This window comes from Lissotriton helveticus, chromosome 9 (genome assembly GCF_964261635.1).
Source record: "Lissotriton helveticus chromosome 9, aLisHel1.1, whole genome shotgun sequence".
Lineage (NCBI taxonomy): Eukaryota > Metazoa > Chordata > Amphibia > Caudata > Salamandridae > Lissotriton > Lissotriton helveticus.
The window spans coordinates 183,330,109-183,352,788 of record NC_136070.1 but is presented as its reverse complement, the minus strand read 5'-3'; the positions used below and the strand labels follow the sequence as shown (position 1 = coordinate 183,352,788).

General features: G+C 45.3%; 1 protein-coding gene across 2 annotated transcripts in view; it reads right to left on the bottom strand.

The window, feature by feature from the left end:
• ATL1 (atlastin GTPase 1) overlaps window positions 1-22,680 on the bottom strand; it is a 283,253-nt gene that overhangs the window by 33,946 nt on the left and 226,627 nt on the right. For both annotated transcript variants that reach the window (XM_078659723.1, XM_078659724.1), the window contains exon 11: window positions 20,327-20,398. In XM_078659723.1, the coding sequence (XP_078515849.1) occupies window positions 20,327-20,398 (72 nt within the window). The remainder of the gene's footprint in view (window positions 1-20,326; window positions 20,399-22,680) is intronic.

Below are 22,680 nucleotides of genomic sequence, written 5' to 3'. Positions count from 1 at the left end.
ATAGCACTCAAGCTCCGGGACACTCCACAATCTACGCCAGTAGAGGAGTGGGCGTGAGGCCATTGTTTCTGCAATTGGCCTTAGATTTAAATCCAGCCTTAGTGGAATTAGTGGTGTATTCTTTGGTAGGGAGAGAAGCTGTCTGATGAAATTATTCTCAGTTATGCTAATCTCACTCGCTGGGCGGTGCCCCCAGAGTTCCGCCCCATAAAGGGTGGAAGATCTGGTTTGTACCTTATATATTTCCATCGGTACGCTGACTATTTTGTGGACACACGATTTCTGTACTTTGAGAATCCCCCCCGTGGACTGAGAAAGGGTTAGGTTAGCCTTAATCATTTGATTTTCCCAACTCATTTTATCATTTAGGGTCAGACCTAAGTAAGTGAAATTGTTTACCCTTTCCAGGGGTCGTCCATCCATTTTCGGGCGTGGACAATTAATTGCGCTGGCATTAAATACCATGTACTTTGTTTTATCTATATTAATCACCAAATTCCTGTTCCTACAGAATTCGGTGAATTGGTCTAACACCCGCTGCATCCCCATTGGTGTTTTTGAAAGCAGCAGGGTGTCGTCCGCAAACATAAGTGCAGGAAATTTACCACCAGCTAAATTGAGAGCGTCAATATTATGGACGCTAATTAGGTCATTATTAAATTATTAAAAGCAATTTCTATGGCGCAACTAAGCCCAATGGGCGTCAAGGCGCATAACCAAACGGTACCAGCTGTTCAAAATACCACTATACAACTATACAACTATTGCGGGTAAGCTTTGACGAAACACCAGGTTTTGAACGCCCTTTTAAAAGAGGAGAGAGAGGACTCTGTCTTAATGTCTTGGGGGAGAGAGTTCCACAGCTTTGGTGCAACAATGGAGAATGCCCTATCTCCCCATCGTGCTCTTTTGGCTCGAGGGACAACCAACAGGTTCAGCTCAGCAGATCTAAGCGCTCTCCCTGGCTGGTAGGGAGTAAGCAAGGCGCTTAGAGGATGCGTAGATCTTTCAGACAGAGCTCTATAAACTAGGCAAAGAATTTTAAAAGAGATCCTAAATTGAATAGGGAGCCAATGAAGAGTCTTTCTGGCCATAGTGGCGGAGGAAGTATTGGGAAGTGCTAGGTCATCAATAAGGCCGTTTAGGAAAAGGGAAAATAAAGTAGGGGCAAGTACGCATCCCTGCCTAACTCCCTTCTCAATTGGAAAGGCTCTTGTCAGCTGGCCATATTTGCCATAGCGTACCTTCGCATAGGTTCCTTCGTGGAGTCTTTTGAATTGATGACACAAATAGGGTGGAATCCCCATTGCTGTTAATATGCTCCACAATTGATTCCTGTCCACCATATCAAAAGCGGATTTGAGGTCCACGAATTTCAGGTAGAGACTACCCCCTTCCAAGACCACGTGCTTCCAGTAAAGTACCTGGAGCCGTAGTAATTGGTCGATGGTGGATGTTTTAGCTCGGAACCCTGCTTGCAGATGGGAGAGGATGTTGTTCTCAGTAATCCAATCATGCAAGCGTTGCAAAAGCAGTTTGGCATAGATTTTTTGAGTAACGTCAATTAGGCTGATTGGCCTATAGTTTGACGGGGCCAACGGAGAGCCCTTTTTGTAAATCGGGATGATTTCGGCCCCCAGCCAGGTACTTGGAACATCTTGGCCGTCGAGAATAGCATTAAATAGGACGGTCAGATAAGGGACCCAGATCTTTGGCTCATCTCTGAAAAGATCACCTGGGATCTTGTCCAGCCCTGGGGCCTTGTTACACTTTAGTGCTTGTACCGCAAGTGTAACTTCCGACATGGTAAATGGAGGAGGGAGACATCCAGGTGCCAATCTCAGTGACGTGGTTAGTAAAGCTTTGTGCTGGGAAACAGAACTAGAGTAAAGATCGCTGAAGTAGGCACACCAAGCTTCCTCAGCAATGTTAGGGTCAATCTTTGCCTTACCCTCTGGCTTCCCAGTATGGACCAGATTCCAAAAAGTTCTTGCATCTTTTATAATTAATGCCTGTTTAATAGCATCCCATTTCTCTGTTTCCCATTCAGATTTTGCGTGGGAAAGGAGATTCTTATAGGTATTCCTTGCAGCCATGATGGTTGCTCTATGGCCTGTTTTGAGGGCGGAAATTAAAGTGGTCTTCGCCCTCCTGCAAGACTGGTTGTACCAGGGGTTTGTGGTACATGCCTGCCGGTTGGACTGGTTTGTTGATTTGAAAAAACTACCCACCAGGGCCAGCATTAGTTCTTTATTAATATTTAAGAATTTAGCGTCTTTATCAAGATTTTGGGCACTTTCGTGCAATGTTATTAAGCGCTCAAACTGGGGAATGACACTTTTATACAACAGGGCCAGGTTTTTTGACGAGGACTTAATAGAAGCCCAACGAATTCTTTTACCACCCTGTAGGATCCTCATGTTACTGGAAACCATATCATCCTCTTGATACTCCCCACCGGGAAGTGGCAAATACAAGTCTGCTACCAGGGGATTGTGGTCACTTTCAGAACGGTCAAGTACATAGAATTCTCGGATCAAATGCCATAAGGACATGCTAACCATGAGATAATCTATTATTGATGAGTGGCCCATTCCATTGTAGGTATTCCTTCCTGGGCTGTCCCCCGGAAAGCGACCATTACAAGATCTAAGCGAGAATGTATATGTCAATGAAGTGAGCTGCATGGCCATGGATGTCCAAGATTTAGTTTGATAGACATTTGGGGGTGGAATCCGGCAGGCATCATCCTCATCTGTTGTTATTTGAAAAAAACCCCCAAGTGGCTCATAATGACAATTAAGATCTCCCCCTATTAACACCTTGATCTCGCTTGAGAAGCTGTTTAATAGTGCAGTTAAGTACTCTAGAGTCTGTGAGGCCCCACCCCCTGAAACAGGGCGTAGGTAGATGTTAATAATCACTATTTTGGGTGTGTTTGGGCGGGTTAGGAGGATACATAATATATCACAGGTATTGGTGTTAATCCTTTTAATTGAGAACCCAAGATGAACACCCACCCATATGGTCAGGCCACCAGATGGTCTACCTCTAGGTCCCTTAGTTGCAAGCTCAGCGTAAGTAACAAAGCCCATTCTATGTTGAGTAATCATGGCCCATGTCTCTTGGAATATACAGATGCCATGGTTGTCCACCAGGTCGCACCACTCCATACTATCTAACTTTCCAGCCAGGCCCGCCACATTCCATGATATTAATAATAGATTTTTGTTTTTCCGAGGCTGTTGGGCAGTTAACTGATTAGGGGGTATGGCATATTCTACAGTTAGATCTCCCACTTCAGAACTCGTCTGTACCATAGAGATATCATGGTTAGTTGTGATGCTGGTGGCCTCATGTATACTAGAGGGGGGGGATGCCAGGTTGGAGGGGTATAATTGGGAACCTTGTCCTAGTCAGGGTATCCTCCCCTACTAGCCCCCCGCCACCAACACTTGGATCATTTGCAAGGGGGGTGGCCAAAACGGGAAGTCAATCGCACCCTTCGAGACTGGAAAGGGCGCCATATCTGTTGGAGGTTTCCAGTGGAGTAAAAGGGATCAGGTGTTCCATGTTCCTACTCCCATGCAGATGCTCTGGCGCCCCGAGGGGCATACTACGGCCACTGGCAGGGACTGTGTTCCACCCTAAGTTATTTCTAGTTAACGGGGGCCTTTGGAAGAGACTCACATAGCTATTATGGGGGGGCATGTGAATGTTCCTTATACCATGTAAGTCAGGTAGCCCCCCGGAAAAAAGGGCAGGGGTCACATACGACCTCGGATAAAAGTAGGTTAAATCGTGTGGGACTATAACAGTATTCTGATTCCCAGGGAGCCCAGTAAGTATGCACCTAACTGCTTCTGGGTTCCTAAAATTAATAACAACTATGTCTCCCTCGATGTTTTTATCCCTACTACCCAACCAGGGCAGACGCCTGACATGGACTATCTCCCCATCAATGTAATATGGGAGTGGTCTATTTTGTCCTAACCAATGGAGAATCTTATTCTTTAGTTGAGGATGGCCCTCCTTTCTGCCTACCTCTAATGGAGGGACCCCTGTGAGTACAACTACAAAGGGTAGCGACTCAGGGGGTAATTCAACATTAGGACTATATAGTTTGTCATTAGGGGGTTGGCTCAACCTCCCCCTGCCCTGTTGTTGGCTCCTAGTACTGGGATTTACACCACCCTTCTGGGATTCTCTTGTAGACTGGGCTGTAGATTTTGCCACTGTTTGCACAGAAGCCTGTACCTGTTGGGGAGCCAGATTTTTCAGGTGGGTGTTATTTAGGGGCTTAGTGATTACAGTGTTAGCCTTAGCCGAACTCTTAGGGAGATCCACAGAGCTTGGTTTATTACTATCAGGGGGTTTAGTGGCTCCCTTGTTCCCACTATTGGAGCCATTTGGGGCCGGCGGGATAGGAGCAGAGGCAGTTGGAATCTGGGGTACAGTTGTCGACACAATAATAGACCCTGGGGAGGTCATAGGAATACTTGACCTGTCAGCAACCAATGCCTCCAGATTGCCCAGTCGGTGCTCCACCCTTTTTAAGATATCCAGAATCGGGAGCATAAAGGACCTAAGTAACTGCTCGACAGTATTCCGCTCGATGTCAGCAGGAGGAGTAGTTACTAAACATGGAGCGGAAACAACCCCAATCCCCCCCCCCTGGTTATTATCAGGGAGTGTAAGGTTTGGGTCTGGAGTTGGTAATACTATTGGCACTGTATCAGTAGGTACTGTAATTTTAGATGAAATTGCACCAGTTGTCTTAGATTTTAATGACTTACCAAACTCAGTATGACTAAGCTTGCCCCTTTGAGGAGCACCTAGCCCCCTCCTCTTTTTAGTGGGAGGTGAACCAGGGGCTTTACACATAGTAGGAGGTCTGCCTAACCTTTTGGACGACTCCTTTGGTAAGGGACAAGATGCATTTTCTACATTGAGGCCAGGACTGGGAACACCTAGAAGCAAAGCATTAGGTGGAGAAACAATCGATAAAGAGCCCATAAGCGGTGGAGTAGTTCTAAGCAATAGGGGAAATTTGTCCAAGGACAACGGATCTTCATAGGCGGTGTCCATGGTAATGTCCGACATAAGGGGTGGTGATGCCAGATCAATTAATGGTCTATTTTTAATGGACTCAATCGAACGACGTCGTTCTAACCTACGTTCGGATAATGAGTCATCCTTGTCCAAGTCCACGGAAGCCCTGGTAAAATAGTTATCTAGGGTTCTTCTGCTGGTCCCCACACTATTGGAATTCTCGCTGATTGATGCCATGGATTATAATCCTACCTTCAAGTCTGGGTCGTAGATGTTAGTGGGGTGGCCCGTCCCGTCCTCGGGCGTCCCCGGACGGCCACAGACGGTCCCGCCCTTGACCCGGCCTTAACCCCGGGCGCTCCCGCGCGCTCCCGCGCAGCGTGGGGGGCTGGTTCTTATAGAAACTTTTAAGGCGTGGTGTGCTGGGCGGGGCGGTCAGGGAGAGCAGGCCAGCTGACACGGCCTGATTGAAACCGGGGCTCCTGGAATATCGAGTCCCGGTTTGCACTCGCAGCCCTGTCGCGCTCCCAGCGCCCAGCAGTTGGTGATACTTCAGACTCCCCCAGTGGGCGCAGCGGGACCCGCGCAGCGGGTTCCGCAAGGTGTGAGATCAGGTCCGTGGAGAAAGCAGCAGGTAGGAGCAGTCTTGGTAATTTAGACGAAATCCCAGCAAAGCAGGTCACTGAGACTTTTAAGGCGTGGTGTGCTGGGCGGGGCGGTCAGGGAGAGCAGGCCAGCTGACACCGCCTGATTGAAACCGGGGCTCCTGGAATATCGAGTCCCGGTTTGCACTCGCAGCCCTGTCGCGCTCCCAGCGCCCAGCAGTTGGTGATACTTCAGACTCCCCCAGTGGGCGCAGCGGGACCCGCGCAGCGGGTTCCGCAAGGTGTGAGATCAGGTCCGTGGAGAAAGCAGCAGGTAGGAGCAGTCTTGGTAATTTAGACGAAATCCCAGCAAAGCAGGTCACTGAGACTTTTAAGGCGTGGTGTGCTGGGCGGGGCGGTCAGGGAGAGCAGGCCAGCTGACACGGCCTGATTGAAACCGGGGCTCCTGGAATATCGAGTCCCGGTTTGCACTCGCAGCCCTGTCGCGCTCCCAGCGCCCAGCAGTTGGTGATACTTCAGACTCCCCCAGTGGGCGCAGCGGGACCCGCGCAGCGGGTTCCGCAAGGTGTGAGATCAGGTCCGTGTGAGATCAGGTCCGTGGAGAAAGCAGCAGGTAGGAGCAGTCTTGGTAATTTATTCGAAAAACATATATTGATTGGGACATCTATAATATCACACGGGATTTGAATAGCTACAATTGACGAATCACTGCCTAACAGGGGTGTGCTTCTTTAAGGGTGTTGAGAGTTTAATGATATACAAATAAAAAAAAAGTTCAATCATCCATTTGCACATATCACAAATGTATTTTATCTAAACTAGTCTCATATAAAAGAAAACAAACACCAAAATATAACACTGCTAAACAGATTAACTTATGGTAAGACTGTGCATGGGTGCATTTCACTGAAAATGCTGGAAAATCAACAAATAGGTGTGAGATGAAACATAACAGAGGGAAAAACGCACTTGTTCTGAAAGGTATGTAAGGTGTAAGCCATTTTTGAAAGATTTAAGTTTATCATGATAGAATGTTAGGAGCACACATTATCTATACTACTATTATAAAGCAGGAACTTTCAGCCTTTGAGGCGGGTAAACTCAGGAACCACAGTGCCAATCCACACACCCGATACACCGTTGGAATCGTCAGGGTGTGTAGATGGTTATAGGCTATATAAATAAAAAAAGAAAAAACGTTATTTAAAAAATTTACAGTAAAAAAAAAGTAGTCCCTCCTAAGTAGCGCCGGCCGCGACGTGCGTGCTCACGTCAGAAGCGCGGGGAGGAGCGGCGTCCAGGAGCGCGACGAGGAGCGGCGGACATGGCCCGGGGGAGGAGCGGTGACATGAGGAGCAGCGGACAGGCTGGAGGAGCGGCGGCTGAGGTAAGGGAGCGGCGGACATGGCGCGGGGGAGGAGCGCTGACGTTAGGAGCAGCGGACAGGCCAGCGGCGGTGCGAGCAGCGGACAGGCGGGAGGAGCGGCAGCTGAGGTAAGGGGACCCATGTCGGGGCAGGCGGGGGTCGGGGCAGGCGGAGGACGGGCCGGGCGGGGGCTGGGCTGCTGGACAATGTCGGGGCGGGCAGGGGTCGGGGAAGCCTGTTGCTCCCGGACAACGTCGGGACGGGCTGCTAGTATAGTATATATATGTGAAGCACTCAATGGATTTAGCTTCAAAATGGCCTCAAATGCTATGCTGTATTTGGTATTATGATCACTTTCAGAAAGCAACAATTTAAGAACGACGACAATTTTATAAATGGAGGAGAACATGTTGGTAATGTTTGTCAGTATTTGAAGGATTTGGCTCTTGTGAAAGTTTTCTTCAATGTCTAAATCTAATGGTTTTACCAGCAGAGAGCATTCATTAGTTGTTGTGTGATTTATGTTTAGGGACTTTTGCTACATTTGGTTCTTTTTGGTGAGGTATATTTCTTAACTTAACTCATATACAAAAATGAAATGTTTTTTTTCAAATATTATATAGCAGCAGTTTCTTAATTGATCATGTATTAAGATTTTCATCAATTGGTTATATGTTGTCCATTTTCTCTAGTGAGTGCACCTATTTATTTTGCGAATTCCCAATTACAGACACAGTAAAATGCCAATTCATGATCTAAGAATGGTGAAAAGTAAACTACTAAGTTGGTACCCAGTGCTTCTAAGAGACCATGGCACGGGGGTTTTCTGAACGAGCCTCTGATGCTGGTAGAGAAGTGAACCAATGCTCAATTTATCTCACTGACACATATATCAATTGCATTCAAAAGTAAATTCATCTGTACTAGTTTTCATATGCGCTACACTCACCAAATGATGTATCCATGGCTTCACCCAATATCAGGTGTGCTTTAATATGATACACAGTATTTAAATAAAGTGCAGCAAATAAATAAACAGCATTCCATTTGCACCAAAACAATCCAGCTGCATGGAATTTCAGTAAGAGCAAAACAGACGTTGCTTTCTTAGTGCTATATTCTTTCAAAACCAGCAATCGTAGTGTATGTTACACCTTCTGGCAATTATTGGTTACCCATGATGATCTCAAAGCTTTATAAAATAAAAAATAAAGTGCATCTGTATAGAACTATTTTTTTTCATTTTATCCCTCCTATGTTGTTTAAACATTTTTCGTTGATTTAAGGTTCTCACTACTACTGCATTAAGCCCAGCTGGAATAGATTTTCAAACAGAAAACAAATAGTACAGATTTAAAATTTCAATCATACTCCATATTGTTGCAATAGGATTTTTACTTGATAATTTTACAAATAAATGTCAGATATGTTTACTTGCTGTAATCTTGCTTGATAACAAAGGTGGAAGGTCTGAGGAGTGGAGTCAAATTAGGAAGTCATCCAGGACCGAGCAGGGAAAGCGGCTTCTCTATGAACCTGGTTGACAAGGAAGTAGTGTTTCATGAACGTAAGTACTGACGCCTATGTTGCAGCCTGAAGGATGTCCTTAACAGGCACCCTTCGCATCAAAGTCATTGTAGCGGCTTTGGCCCTGGTGGAAAGACCCAACAGGCTCTCAGGGGGATGCTTCTTGGCAAGCGTGTCGCAGTTACAGAGGACTATTTAGAGGGTTGTCTTTTGTACCGCCTTCCCTTTCTTTGTCTTAGAAAAACCCACAAAGGGCTGATCATTCGCACAATTACTTTTTGTGTGGTCAGCATAAAAACTCATGGTCTTCTTATGGTGAAGAATGGGGCCTCTCCTCTTCCTTTCAGGGGTAAGACTGCGCTAAAAATGCTTGCAGACGAATCGGTTGGTCAACATGGAAGGGTGTAACAATATTTAGCAGGAGGGCAACCCTGTTCCTCAGTTTGCCCAGAAAGAAGGTGGTATAGGGCAGTACGAGCAAAATGCCTGCAGTTCACTCACGCGACATGCTGATGTAAAGGCAATATGCAAGTCTATCTTCAAAGTTTAGAGCCTTGGAGAACAGTTGTGCATAGACACAAAGGGCGTGCACATGAGAACTATCACGACTAAGTTCAGATTCTATTGGGGCATAACAAATGGTTTGAAGGAGACATGTGAGTTAAACCTTTAATAAAACTCATACCAACTGATGATTTAAACAAAGATACTTGGCCAGGTAAACACAGAAAGGCCAAAAGTGCTGACAAACAGTCTTTTACTGTGTCTTCCACAAAGCCTTGCTAGGCAAAGGAAAGAACAAAAGAACCTTTGAATGTTTGGCCTCTAAGAGGTTAATGTTGCACCACCCAGTGTAGATTGACTTTGTAGATGGACTTCTGGCATTGGGGATGTGTGAGGGCAACATGAAACAGTCTTGTTGACTGTCTCCATGACCTCGCTTTGGTCACACACAACCTGATCAGATTCTTTATTTTCTTCTCACAGGAACAGAAGCCCGTTTTTCGAGATATGGAAATATGCACCATGCAGGTCCAAGAACACCAGAGCCAGAGCTTGCAAGATCTGGCTAAAGTGAACAATTTGAATCTCTCCTCCCTCATAAAGGCCTTTAGTTGGCAGTGGTCCAAAAGTCCAAAATAGGTCTGAGTCCTCAGCCCTTCTTAGGAATGAGAGAGTTAACATGCGTAGCACCCTCCCCACCTCTCCGAGTCTGGCACCCATTTAATGGCATCATTGGACAACAAAAGGTAGATGTAGTGCATTAGAATTATAGAGTTGCTTCGGTGTAGGAGAAAGGTGGGGTGGGGAAGAAATGAAGGACAGGACATAGGCCCTTTGAACAATATGATTCACTGGTCTGATGTGATGGATCTCCAACCAGTGAGGAATTGATATAATCAGCTTCCAACTGGTCAGGCATGAGCATGAGAGGGCAAATTAAAGTGGCTTGATAGCTACATCAGTAGAAGTAGAAGATGTACCTGCTGGATTGAACAGTTTCTGTTGGTGCCAGGTCCATGGCCTTGAAATGACAGGGTTGTTTTCTGCAGTACAAGGTGGGAAGACTAGAATTGTCTGTAAGCATTGCCTTTTTTTTCTGTATTGGCAGGGAACATTTTATTTCAGAAAGCATCAATTCTTTTCAATTCCCTATTCAAATGGTTGGTTAGAAAGGACTTAGGATTACATGCACTTGTCGAAGTTGAACAATCAGGCTCTTCATGTAGGGTGCTTAGTTAGGATGTATGGGTCATCAGGGAGTACTCTATGTCGTCTAGCCACAGGTCGAATGATTGGCAGGTATGAGCAAGGCTTAGACCATACAACAAGAAGGGCACCACTAAGGGCTTCATTAGATGGCATTATTAGCTCAGATAAAGCTGGCCCTAGTTGAAGAATGTCAATCAATACATTTCTCCAAAGTGGGCAACTAAAATTCTAGTACTTCTGCTCCCTCACAAAGCACAACTGCAAACGAGGTGCTTTCTTAAATTGGTGGCCAGCTGGAAATTTAGTTCTATTTCAGGAGATGTAGCTAGTCTAATGGTGTTTTGTAAGTTGACAAATAATGAATTCTCAGTATAATGAAGGGACGCAACCTGCCCTCTTCTTCATCAATGTCAGTGACATTGGTTGTCCCCTACATTTGGTCTAATTCAGAACCAAAATGGCCTAAATCCTCTGTTGGTACTGGGTTTGGGGCAAAAGTACTGATTTGAAAACTGGCTCTATATCCACTGGTTGCGCTTTCATATTTCATAATGTGATATAGGCCTCGGTCACGCCAACATTGGTTCAGTGTCAGAAATCGGTATCAGTTCACCTATTGCTGTGGGTGGAATTTGAACCGGAGCTGGATCAGAAGGAACTGGTGTAGACCTTAGCATTGGAGTAGAAATCAGTACTAGAGTCGTCACAGACATTAGTTTTGTGTCCCACTGGACAGACGGTGTTGGGGACAGACCCACGAGCGCAGGTTTGTCTGAAGAGCCTTGCGGTTCTGTGGGGCCCGAATGTGCAGCAGAGGGAACCAGAATAACATCAAAAATCTGCAGTATGCCCTCACTGAAGTCTGCTATTTGTTTCAAAATCAACAATGGCCTTGGTAATTTAGGGCACATTGGAACCAAGTGCGAGATAGAACCGGACATTTAGGGAGTGCGATCTATATCATGATTCCCTCTCATATTCTCATTACACTTCGAGTGCCAGCGGGATGAGGTTGAGTCCCCTTGAACTTTGTACTCTTGTGTCTAGACTTCGATTTTGATTCACCAAAAGACTTTGCTTTAGAAGTGCATTTCTCTTCAAGACCGGAACCTCGCCTGGGCCAGGAACTTGAAGCAGGACTTATGCTTCGAGCGCCAGCTCTTCTTGTGCTCAGCAATGTAGAGTTTTGCCGCTCGGTCCTGAATGATCTTGATGTGCAAGTTGTAAAAGTTGGCGTTTGTCTTCAGAAATGCTAATAGAGGGCTGTCCTGAAGAGGCAGTCACCAAACCTTTCCCTGCAGCCTGAGTCCTGTCTTCCTGGTCCCTCTGCGCCCCCCATACGAAACAACAAGGCGTAATGTGGTGGTTTCCGCACTCACTCAGATAATTTTTTTTGTAGTGCATGCCTGGGCTGCCTTTATGCTTTCCTTTGGGCGTGGTGGAAAGGAGTGTGTGTAAGGTGTGAGCTCAGTGTGCACTGTGCACCAAGTTTGGGGCGATACCTTGTTATCGACACATTTATCACTTCCTAAAAGGTTGCATACTTTTACACTTGTGTGAAAATAATATGTGACTAGCCCCAAACATTGTGGCTTGAGTTCATGAAGGCACTTGGTTTTGGGCATCTTGTTAATCATGGCAGTATCCATGCCCAGTTTCCTATTGCATGTTTCTTGCCAGTGGTGTGTCTGCATGTGACGGCTTCTTGCTAACTGTGCCGGAATCCTGGGTCAATAAAAGAGGGGGTGGTTAGTTGTTTAACAGGGTGTGGTGAATTTGTTTAAAAACAAGTTTTTAGTTTAAAACAAGAAAAATGTCTTCTTCATTCTGTAGTACTCCTTCCACTGCATTAGTGGGATGCGATTCATGCTCTATGCGTGCCCTTCTTGTCTCTATGTGGCGGTGAGGAGGAGGCCTGAACTATTGAATCGTTGTGAATTAACTGCCACATTTTTTGCGTGAAACATGTGGCGTCCAATAAGAACTAGTACCCTATTTCTGTAGTACTGATATATCACAATTCACCCCGGTATGTACATTGCGTTGGGACTTATGGTTTACTTTAAAAAACCAGTTGTGCAGTTAATGTATGTACTTGTATTTTAATAGGAATGTTAAAGGATGACATTTATATCGGGTGTGCTGTGAAAACAAGATTATATTAGAGTTGACCGCGGGGCGCTCCACACAGAGATCAGCAGTGGAGGGAACAGAGCAACTGCCTGAGAGGGAGCGGTAGGATGAGGCCTAGAGAGTCCCACAGGACCTAGGCACGCGGCGGATGAGGTGGAGCAGGGCGCAGAAGCGTCACGAAATACAGCAACGCTTGGCCATCAGGCGCGGCTGAACCGTCCCGGAAAAGGTAAAAACCCCAGCATGATGACGTGGCTGAGGCGAAGCTGAGCAGAGGGGAGGTGCACTGAACCACGCCTCAGTGGCATTGGCCAGTAAGTCGACTGGCACTGAAGGTCTCATGCAGAGTGGATTCACAGGTCCATGGGGTAAGTGGTGAGGGAGTGACACCATGAGTTACCGCACTGGGTGACACCAACCCTAGTGACGCCTCTGGGTGCATGAGGTCAAATCTGTTGCATACTTTGCGTCGTGCCCAGAGCCCAAGAATCAGAGACACACCTAGTTTGTGTTGATGACTGACATCAGATTTCTGCAGTTTTAGATTGGTTTGAATCCTGTTGTTTTTGCCAGGGGCATCATTCCATAACACACTGCAAAAATGTTATCTAGTCATCTGAAAAACCGATGAAGTTGGAGCATAACACTGGATCCCGATCAAGAGTCACAGAAACAAAGGAACTGATATCTCCGTGAATGGGTGGCACTTATACGCAGCTCCACTGTGATCATTTAGAGGTAGTTTGGTGTCACCACGGAGACACACTGCACCACCTACCGGCATGCTGGAGCATGGCTGGAGAATTCTCCGGATCCAGTCTATATGTGCGGAGCCTGCGGTATCCATCAGAAATATTGAGAAGCAAAAACTATTCTGTATCCTGTAGACACAAATTAGGAGGCTGGTCCATGTTATGTTATGTTATGTTAGGGGTTCGGTAAAGCGCAACAGCTGTTTGTGAAGACAATAATTAGGAACAAGGGTATAGAGCGGACAGCCACTGACATGAAACTAAGAAAACTGAATAATAAACAAAGTGCATGGTACAGATAAAGTTTGTGCAATTTATTGAACAATGATTTATAAAAATAGAAAAACAATACTTTATACATTCATTATATATTGATCTCCTTTGTCTTTGTATTATAGAATCTGCAAATGCATGAGATTGTGCGTATTTTTTTCCATGCAGATTATGATATAATACATTACAGTTTTAATACTGTGTAACTGATTGTATTAAAAAACATGGCTAAAGATTGTAATTACTACTACGCGCGTTTCGGCTGTTTAATCTGCATGGAAAAAAATACCCTTGTTCCTAATTATTGTCTTCACAAACAGTTATATATCCCGAAATTAGGAACACTAGTCGGGGATACCCCTTCTTTTTCTCATACACAAAGCGCAACAGCTGCCCCAGCAAAGAGGCGTCCCGGCGCTGCTAGATCAAAGAGACAGATGTTCAAGGATAGCCAGATGTAGACAACAGCCTATGATGATGAGAAGAGGAGAGTTTTAATGGCTTTCTGAAAAGCCAACAGGTTCTTTATTCCGCGGATGTGGGCCGGCAGGGAGTTCCATAGTGTGGCCGCCAACACCCGGAAGGAGTGCCCTCCCATGCGGCATAGTTTGGTTCGTGGTACATTCACCAGGTGTTGTCCCAGCAAGCGCAGGTTACGCCGGGGAGCGTACCAGGACAACAATGGGTGCAGTAAAACCGGTCTCCCGGTTTTAAGGATCTTAAACGCCATGACGAGGGGTTAAAATTTAATCCGAGAAGCAATCGGGAGCCAATGCAATCTTCCAATCGTTGATCTGACAGGGCATCTGCGAGGGAGCCCAATCAGAGTTCTCGCTGCCAGGTTTTGAACCCGTTGGAGTCGCAGTACCTCAGCTTTGTTAGCGCCCAGGAGCAATGTGCTGGCATAGTCCAAACAAGAGATAATCATGGCTTGAACAATAAGCTGACGTACTGTTGGCTCAAAATACTTCAGAATGGGTTTTAGGCCTCTCAGCAGGCCCACACAGGTAGCTGCCACTCTCTTTGTGTGAGTCTGAAAGCTAAGTGAGGAATCCATCCACACTCCCAAGTTCTTAACTAGGGGCTTTGGCGTTGGCATCGTGCCCAGCGAACCGGCCACCAGTGCTCATTCCAGAGGGCGGTGTTTTTCCCTACTAGCAAAACCTCTGTTTTGCTAGCATTGAGCTGTAAACAATTGTTTGCCATCCACTGGGCGACATCTGCCATACCATCTCTAAACCTAGTAGCTGATGTAGATGGTCCTTCAGCTAGGGTGATGACCAGCTGGGTATCATCCGCGTAAGACACCAGCGCTAAGTCCCATTCTTTTGCCACAGCTGCCAGAGGTTGCACATACAGATTAAACAAATATGGACTGAGTGCAGAACCTTGCGGAACCCCCTGGCCAATAGAGTGGGACTGAGAGATGTATGGCGGTGCCGAAACCCGAAAGGATCTCTCCTCTAGGAAAGACCGGAACCACTCTAAGGCAGATCCCGTAATCCCTACCGCCTCCAGCCGGTGCAGAAGAATGTCATGTGAGACCGTGCCAAAGGCAGCGCTGAGATCTAACAGGATCAGCGCTGCACTCTGACCGGCGTCAAGAATCATCCTTAAGTGCTCCGTAGAGGCAAGAAGAGCAGACTCCGTGCTATGGCCAGGCCTGAACCCGTTTTGCGACGGATCCAGAATGTCATTTTGGCTCATATACAGAGATAGAACATTATTCACATGAGCCTCCGCAATCTTGGCCACGCACGGGAGGAGGGAGATTGGCCTAAAGTTTTCTGGTTTTGACGGATCCAGTGAGGGCTTCTTAATAATGGGGGATACCCATGCCTGTTTCCAAGCCCTAGGGACTATGGATGTGGAGAAGGACAGGTTAAGTATGACGCCGATCGACTGTTGGAAGTGCACCAGGGACTCCATAAATTGAGCCGGCCTCATAGGGTCCGATGGAGAACCCGCTTTCTCTTTCCTGCATAATTTAGCTAACTCTTCCCCAGAGATCTCTGGGATAGTTGCTAAGGTGGAGCCGCCAACCCTAGTATCAACGAAAACAGATGGACCGGGAAGGTGCTGCGAAAAGGTCTTATACATTTTTTGCACCTTTTCAACGAAGAAGATGGCTAGTTCTTCGCACTGCTGTGCAGAGGATAGATTAGATATTCTACATCTAGAGTTCTTTAGCTCTTGCACAATTTTAAAAATGCATTAAGTAGGATTACAGCTAGTTTTTATTTCCTCTGCATAGAATGTAGCACGTGCAGAACAGATCGCTTTATGATACAACTTCATTTTAGCCAAATAGATTACTTTATCTTCCTCTTTATATTCCCTTCTCCATGTCCGCTCGGCTCTCTTGCATTGCTTCCTCAATGCTCTCAGAGCCCACCGTACCATGGATTAGAGATGGACCTGCGCCCCTTGGTCCATTTGACTGGAATGAGAGCGTCCAGGCCTCTCACGATCCAGTCACAAAAGGCAGAGTACGCCACCTCCGGATCAGCCACGCCCTCCAGGGAGAACGTCCCTAGGAAAGCATGAAAATCCTTCAGTTTGAGTTTATGCCAGGGCCTTTTCAAGACCCTCTTCACCTCCTTCATCGAGAAAGGCTCAGGAATCTCCATACTGACTCTGACCAGAAAGTGGTCGGTCCAGCCCATTGGTTTAGGCAAATCCCCTTTCACTTGCAGGATATTAGAGAACACTGGGTCTAAGATATGGCCGGCCGAGTGCGTAGCAGCACTAATCAGCGGATCTAGCTGTAAGGCGGCCAGGTCAGCCAACAAGTTGCGAATAGTGGGATCCTGGATCTGATCGAAATGGAGATTCAAATCCCCCAAGATTGTGAAGTTGGCCGATCCCGCCACTAGCGAGTTAGCTGCTTCTAGCAGAGCCTCAATAAACTTCGAGGCAGGCCCCGGTGGGCGGTAGATATACAGTCCTGAAAGTGTGAACTGTGCACTAATAGCAATCTTAAAACGGGCACATTCACTGCCACCTAGATCTTCCTTGATAAAGGAACAAGGGTATTGAGCTTTATAAATGACTGCAATACCACCGCCTCTGGTATCCCTATTTAGCGTCTCGATCAGATATACTGCGGGGAGCGTAAGATTCACTATTCCTGTCATATCGTCATCTCGCAGCCAGGTTTCACAAATAAAGAACACATCAGGGGATTCTTCAGCAATGAGTGTCTGTACTTCCAGATGATGTTTGGCGAGTGATCTAACATTTAATTGGAAAACCGTAACCTGTACGTGAGTCTCCAGTCCCCTGGCAAGTCTCACTCGACCAGGTGCTGGAGCAGCAAAGTTACAAACCGTACAGGACAAACCTGTCACCCCTAGTTGTTTTGGCAATGTCCCACACCTCTCCCCACCTGGGTTCAGCGTTAAAAGTACCTCTCTGTCGTAAGCAAGTGGCTCCGGCAGCACTCGACCAGGGGGACTGGCGAGAGGCGATGACCTGGCACAGACGGACTTGCCTTTGGTGCGGCTTCGGCGCACCGCCAGCGCGCCCGCTGCGCCCGCCCGCTGCGCGGACGTTTGATGGTGGCCATAAGTAGGGGAGAGAGGGGGGCGGGCAGCTAAAAACAACTAGACCGTCACCCCAAACTGGTCTGAAAATGGCGCCTGGCCTGCGTGAGTCCCTGAACAGCTCCTAGTCGGCTGCAGGGTTCGCGGTGGCAGTGCGGGAGGGAGTAAACACCGCGTGGGGTAAATGCAGGGCAAAACAGTAATAGAATTTTTAAAAGCACACAATATTTTAAATTAGCAGTAACAGAATTTTTAAAAGCACACAATGTTTAAAATTAGCAATCAATTTAAAAACAATGTATGCACACTCCTCGCTTTCCCGGCTGAGCCTCAGGAAAGTGTCTCATGTATCTGGGTACAATAAATGTGAATTGAAGCACACCTTTTTTGATCCAGTTTGAATTGTCAATTGCAAACAGTCTGCATTCAACAAAGAACAATAGACAATGTCACCATCCTAAGAATCCTGATTGCCCAACCCATTCTCAAGATTCCAAAGAGATTGCATGAGAGGTAGCTGCAATATCTTGTGCTTGGGCTATTTGCTGTAACACTGTATCACTAGGACAACAGTGGTTTACAACCTGTAGGTTGGTATGTCATCAGGCAATCCACAAATGAATTTAGAGTCTTCTGAACAAACATGCTCCCATTAACAGCCTCATTCTATGGTGTAGCTACTTGAAGAAGAACTCAACATAAGCCGTAGTAACCTTGGCGACTTCTTCATTAGTACGAATAGAGCACCCAATCAGTCGTCACCTGCCCAGATCCTACTTGGCCTATGGAATGGCATGGGCAAAGGAAGACGGAGATAGCTGACATTTTTGATAGTCACCGGCCATCCTTCAGTCATTTGTCAACCCCTTCTGTCTCCTTGTGTTTGCTTTGTTCGCCCAAGGCCAGGGGCATGAATTTGTTCCCCCCCACCTTGTCCTAGGCCAAGGGACCTACACAACTGCCAAAGTGCCAAGATGATATGATTAATTTTGACAAATGTCTGCAAGGAGTAAATAAAACATGATTTATGGAGTGGGGTGCATTTTAAACCCTCCTACCTTGCGCAATCACAGCAGGCATTCATTTTCTGACCACCATGCCTCCCTTTTTTGCACCGCCCTCGCCTTAGACATGGCAGGGGATCATGTTTATCCCTCCTACCTTGGACATGGGGTGGTGTTTTATAATCCCACACCATCCCACCCTTGTCTAAGTGCTAAGGTCACATACACCAAGAAAGGTGTTTAAAAACATACCTGCGAAGGTGGACATTATTTTTGAAAGTATCATTTCTTCATGGAGCACAGGTGTGTTGAATGATATTCCAATTTTGTCAAAACAACCCGTCTTGACCTTCTGCATGGTTAGGGAGGGAGAGGAAGATTATTGACTGCCAGAATGCCTTTAGCAATGGAGGAGGCTTTCATTTCCTAAAGGGCAGCAACTTAGCAAATAGTAGGAAGAACATTGCTGGTATGTTATTTTTCAGCTGCCTATCAGGCCTCATATCATCACTTCCTCAAAATAGCACAATATGAAGTAAGGAGACAGAGGGCACTTTTGAGCAGCCATTTTCCTCCATTGGCTTCCATCTTTCTTTCATGGTTTTCCATTGCTCAGATGGGCTCCATCAGGGTGATGTCATTTACTGAATGGTTTATAGTCCCATTTGATTTCCACTTAGATTCTAGTGTGGGGCATCAAGAAGTCCTTTTGCAAGATTGCAAATGCAACATGATGTGCACCTTATAGTTGAAAGTAAATGTATGTTTTTTCGTACATTTACTATTCAGATACAACATCAATGTATTTGGTTATTGTACTGCTGATTTATGTTTTAACACATCTGTAATGTGAATTCCTTAGTCAATCATAACAGTATCAATCACTAATTGCCATTGCACGAATTGTTGTTTTACAGCTTTTTTTTGTTCACAACGTAGAGATGTACACAGCAAATACACTTTCTTAAAGCTGTAATGAAAATACCAGCCTTTTGTCACAAGCATCTAATATGCAATATTCTGGTGTGTATGCCTTGTGAGTTCACCACCTACAACATAGTCGTCTAACTTCTTTTCATATCACTCTTCTCTGAAGATAAAATGCACGACTACTAATGCAGCAGTATGCTTAGCACAGTGCTCCTACTCCCAGCTACCATATTGTTGTAGCCAGGATGTGGCTTCATTGTAGTATTTTCTTTCCAGAATAACTGGTGGCAACACATGCAAAGCCTTAACTATTACCATTCACTCCCTCACAAAATGTCAAACCCTTGGTTTTGCTAATGCTTGCTTTATAATGTTTGTGATCTCTGTCACATCTGTTGAATAAATGTTCAGCTTTGAAATAGTTTTTCTATATTGTAAAGGAAAGGTAGTTTATTTTTCTGAATAATTAAATTCTATTTTAGCCTGCTTTTATACCTGTCTCCTCATTTTGATGTACCTTTGGATTGTGTCTTCCACTTTGGTAGCAATTAGTTTCATTTTCAAAACATTTAAACTTTTGCTCAGAATACATTAATTAAAATTTAAAAACAAAATTCGGACATTTCCGTAAAACAAACAGTTAAAATGAAGCTATAGTTACAAAGTAAAACCTCAAACCCTCTGAAATTCACCAGTTATGGTCCACTACACAAACCAGAACTTGCAGCTTGATAATAGCGCTCCCCTGCCCCACAAACGTGGACTACTGCTCAGGCCTCATAATTGATATGGCAAATAACATCATAAGTGACATCACTGGTGACATTACATATCATCTTACCAGTGAAATTTCTATGAATTTTGTATGGATACATTATAAGTTCTTTGGATGTGTTAAGATGAGTCTTGTTTTTTATTGTTCTAAATATTGTGAGGTTGTTTTTTTGCCTTTCGACCTGCCACAGGAACCACCGCTCACTCGCTATAGAGGTCAGGGTCCTAGAACGTTTGAGATACCGTGGCTGGCAGCTATACAGTGGTTATACATTGGAGGAACTCCATTACACTGTTCGTATATTGTTTATTCCCGTCTTGGTAGTAGAATGTACTAAGAATGTAAATGAACCAGCTCTACAGGAGATACCTTTGGCTACAAGCCAGCACTATAGAAATCAATTAAATAAATACAGAGGTGAGAGAGTGTGCGTGTGTGTGCGAGTGCGTGCATGTGTGTGTGTGTGCGCGCATGCACCCATCAACACAAGTAAGGAGCCTATAAAAAAAAATGACAGGAACAGGGGTCAATGTTTGAGAGACAATGAAATGATAGTGTCAGTAAATCCAATGAAAGGAGTCAAAACTTGAAGAGGTTGCACGCCGTGGAATGCACTAACATGGAAATAGGTTGTTGGTTTTGTTGACTTACCTCTTCCATTTTCTTATTGAATAGGTCTTTAGCAGTTGCTACAGCGGCCAAATTGTTAGCTTCAGCTGTGGCCTGTAACAAAGTAAGGGGAAAGTAAAAGATACAACAACCTTTAGTACTATTGCACATAATGTTACCGGTAGTCACTTCTACTAAACAAAAAAAATGTAAAATGTAAATTGATACTTGTATAGCGCACTACTCACCCGCAAGGGTCTCAAGGCGCTTGCACGAATACCGCTGTGGAACCCATCCTGGCTTTCCCTGTGAGGTGTCCACTTCTGGGCACCCCCAAGGTGGAGGCCAGGCATCCTTAGCGTTGTGGGGGCCGTTGTGGAGATTAAGCAAGCTATTACCCTGAGTTGCAGAGTGGGACTCCATGATTGGAATAGGCACCGAGGCGAGAATTATCAGGTCCGTGGAATTTTTGAGCTCAAGACCCGTCGAGGCGGGGAATTGAGCCCTGGTCCCGGGCTAGACCTCTGCATCAGGGTCTGCCGCTCTAACCATTGAGCCACAGAATTGATTAGTGTAGTCCTTATGACTGCATTGAAAAAATGGACAAATATTTACTGGACTTAGATTTGGTAAACCCAAGCGAACTCTTTAAACCAAGATGTAAGTCTGAGAAGGTTCATTGGAACCAGATCAAAGTGATTTCTCCCCCACATATTGATAGCAAACGATGAATAGTCTAGGGGTCAGATGCGTAAACAGCTTCCTTGTGGGGAACGGACCTTTTCACAGACGTAGTGAAAATGAAAATAGCAGCATTTACTAATAGCTACAGCACAGCCTTATAATGGTGGAAGGACACATTCACTTTTATTGACCAAATATTTTTGAAGATAATAACATTTTTTTAATGAATATAATACGGGATTCTGCAATTCCTGTATAAAAACGGTCTCCTATTTCTTTATAGAAGGCGACTTGTGACACACCCAGTGGCCGATTATAAAGGAATGACTTAGGCAACAATTGAAAATAACTTGTTACAGTTGATTCCCGATCCCACAATGCCTGCTGCGCGAGCCAGCAGCTGAGGGGAAAGGCATGACCCAGGGTATAATTAAAGATGCAGTTTCCAAAACAAAAACGAAACGTGGCTTTTCTTTCTTCTACTCAGCTTTTCTATCTGTACAGTGCCAAGCAGAGAGAAGATATTTATGGCAACCTGGTTATTTTTTGCACTGCTCAGTCATTGCAAGAAGGATATAATTTCTGCATGTTTCTAGGCATTATGAGCTACAGCATCTTCCTAGCCTCACTTACATGACACTGCTTCTAATGTCTACTTGAAACAAAATACTAGCTGCTTTTTGTTTAAATTGATGTTACAGATTCCAATGATATTCTTCATGTCAGCAAACACACTAATGCACCATGTGATAGAGCAAGACACCAAATATTTAAGTGGTTTGTGGGAATGGCGATGGTGTGACCATGTATTATAAGGAATAAAATGCCCTCTTTAGTGCATTAAAAGGATATTGCAAGCCACCTTCGAGTTCCATGACCTTTTAAAGGAACACGGCCTTTGTCTTCATTTCTCTCTATGGTCATGGAATACCTCAGTGACTTGCAATAACCTTACCATGTATGTTACAGGATACTTTATCACATATATATAATATTTTATCACAACCAAAAAGCTGCCAGAAAATGGCACCAGCAAAGTGCATAAGACCATAATATGCCATGTGGGAGATCCATTGTTGGAGGTTAGTTTGGGCTGATTTTGAGAGAGGTGGTAATGCCCCTAGCCCCCGCCCCCCAAAAAAGCAGATATTCAAACCACCCTGCTCCTTCTTCTGCTGTACCATTTAGAGATGGAAAGCTGTGTTCCTGAAAATATGGAATCTCCCTGTCCTCTCTGCTAACAGGAACACCATTTACTAGACAGAAGGCCTGCAGAAACGTGGCCAGAACGGATTGCCAATCCCACCCAATGCCCTTTCTGCTGCCTTTGCAATCATGCGAGTCTGGCACAGAAATCATGAACAATATCTCTAACTAGCAAAAGGCACACTTTCAGAGTACTTTGGCCTTTTCTCTGGGGTCTTGTCAATTGGCCCCCACTTGGGCGGTCCATTTCCAGGACTTGAGGTTGTTAAAGTAGTTCCATCACACCTCAGTGACACAGTGAACATACCTCCAAAGAACCTCCACTGCACTGGCAGGAAATTCTACATTTAGCTGCGAAACATAAAATCAGACTCTTTATGACTCTTTATGAAGAAGGGAGAAACCAAAGACATTTGGTCTCCATCCTAGCTAATCACAAAAAAAAGTCCTTAGTCAAGATTTAAAATTTGGTACGGAGGCTGCAGTAGCTCTGGAAAAAACAGCTC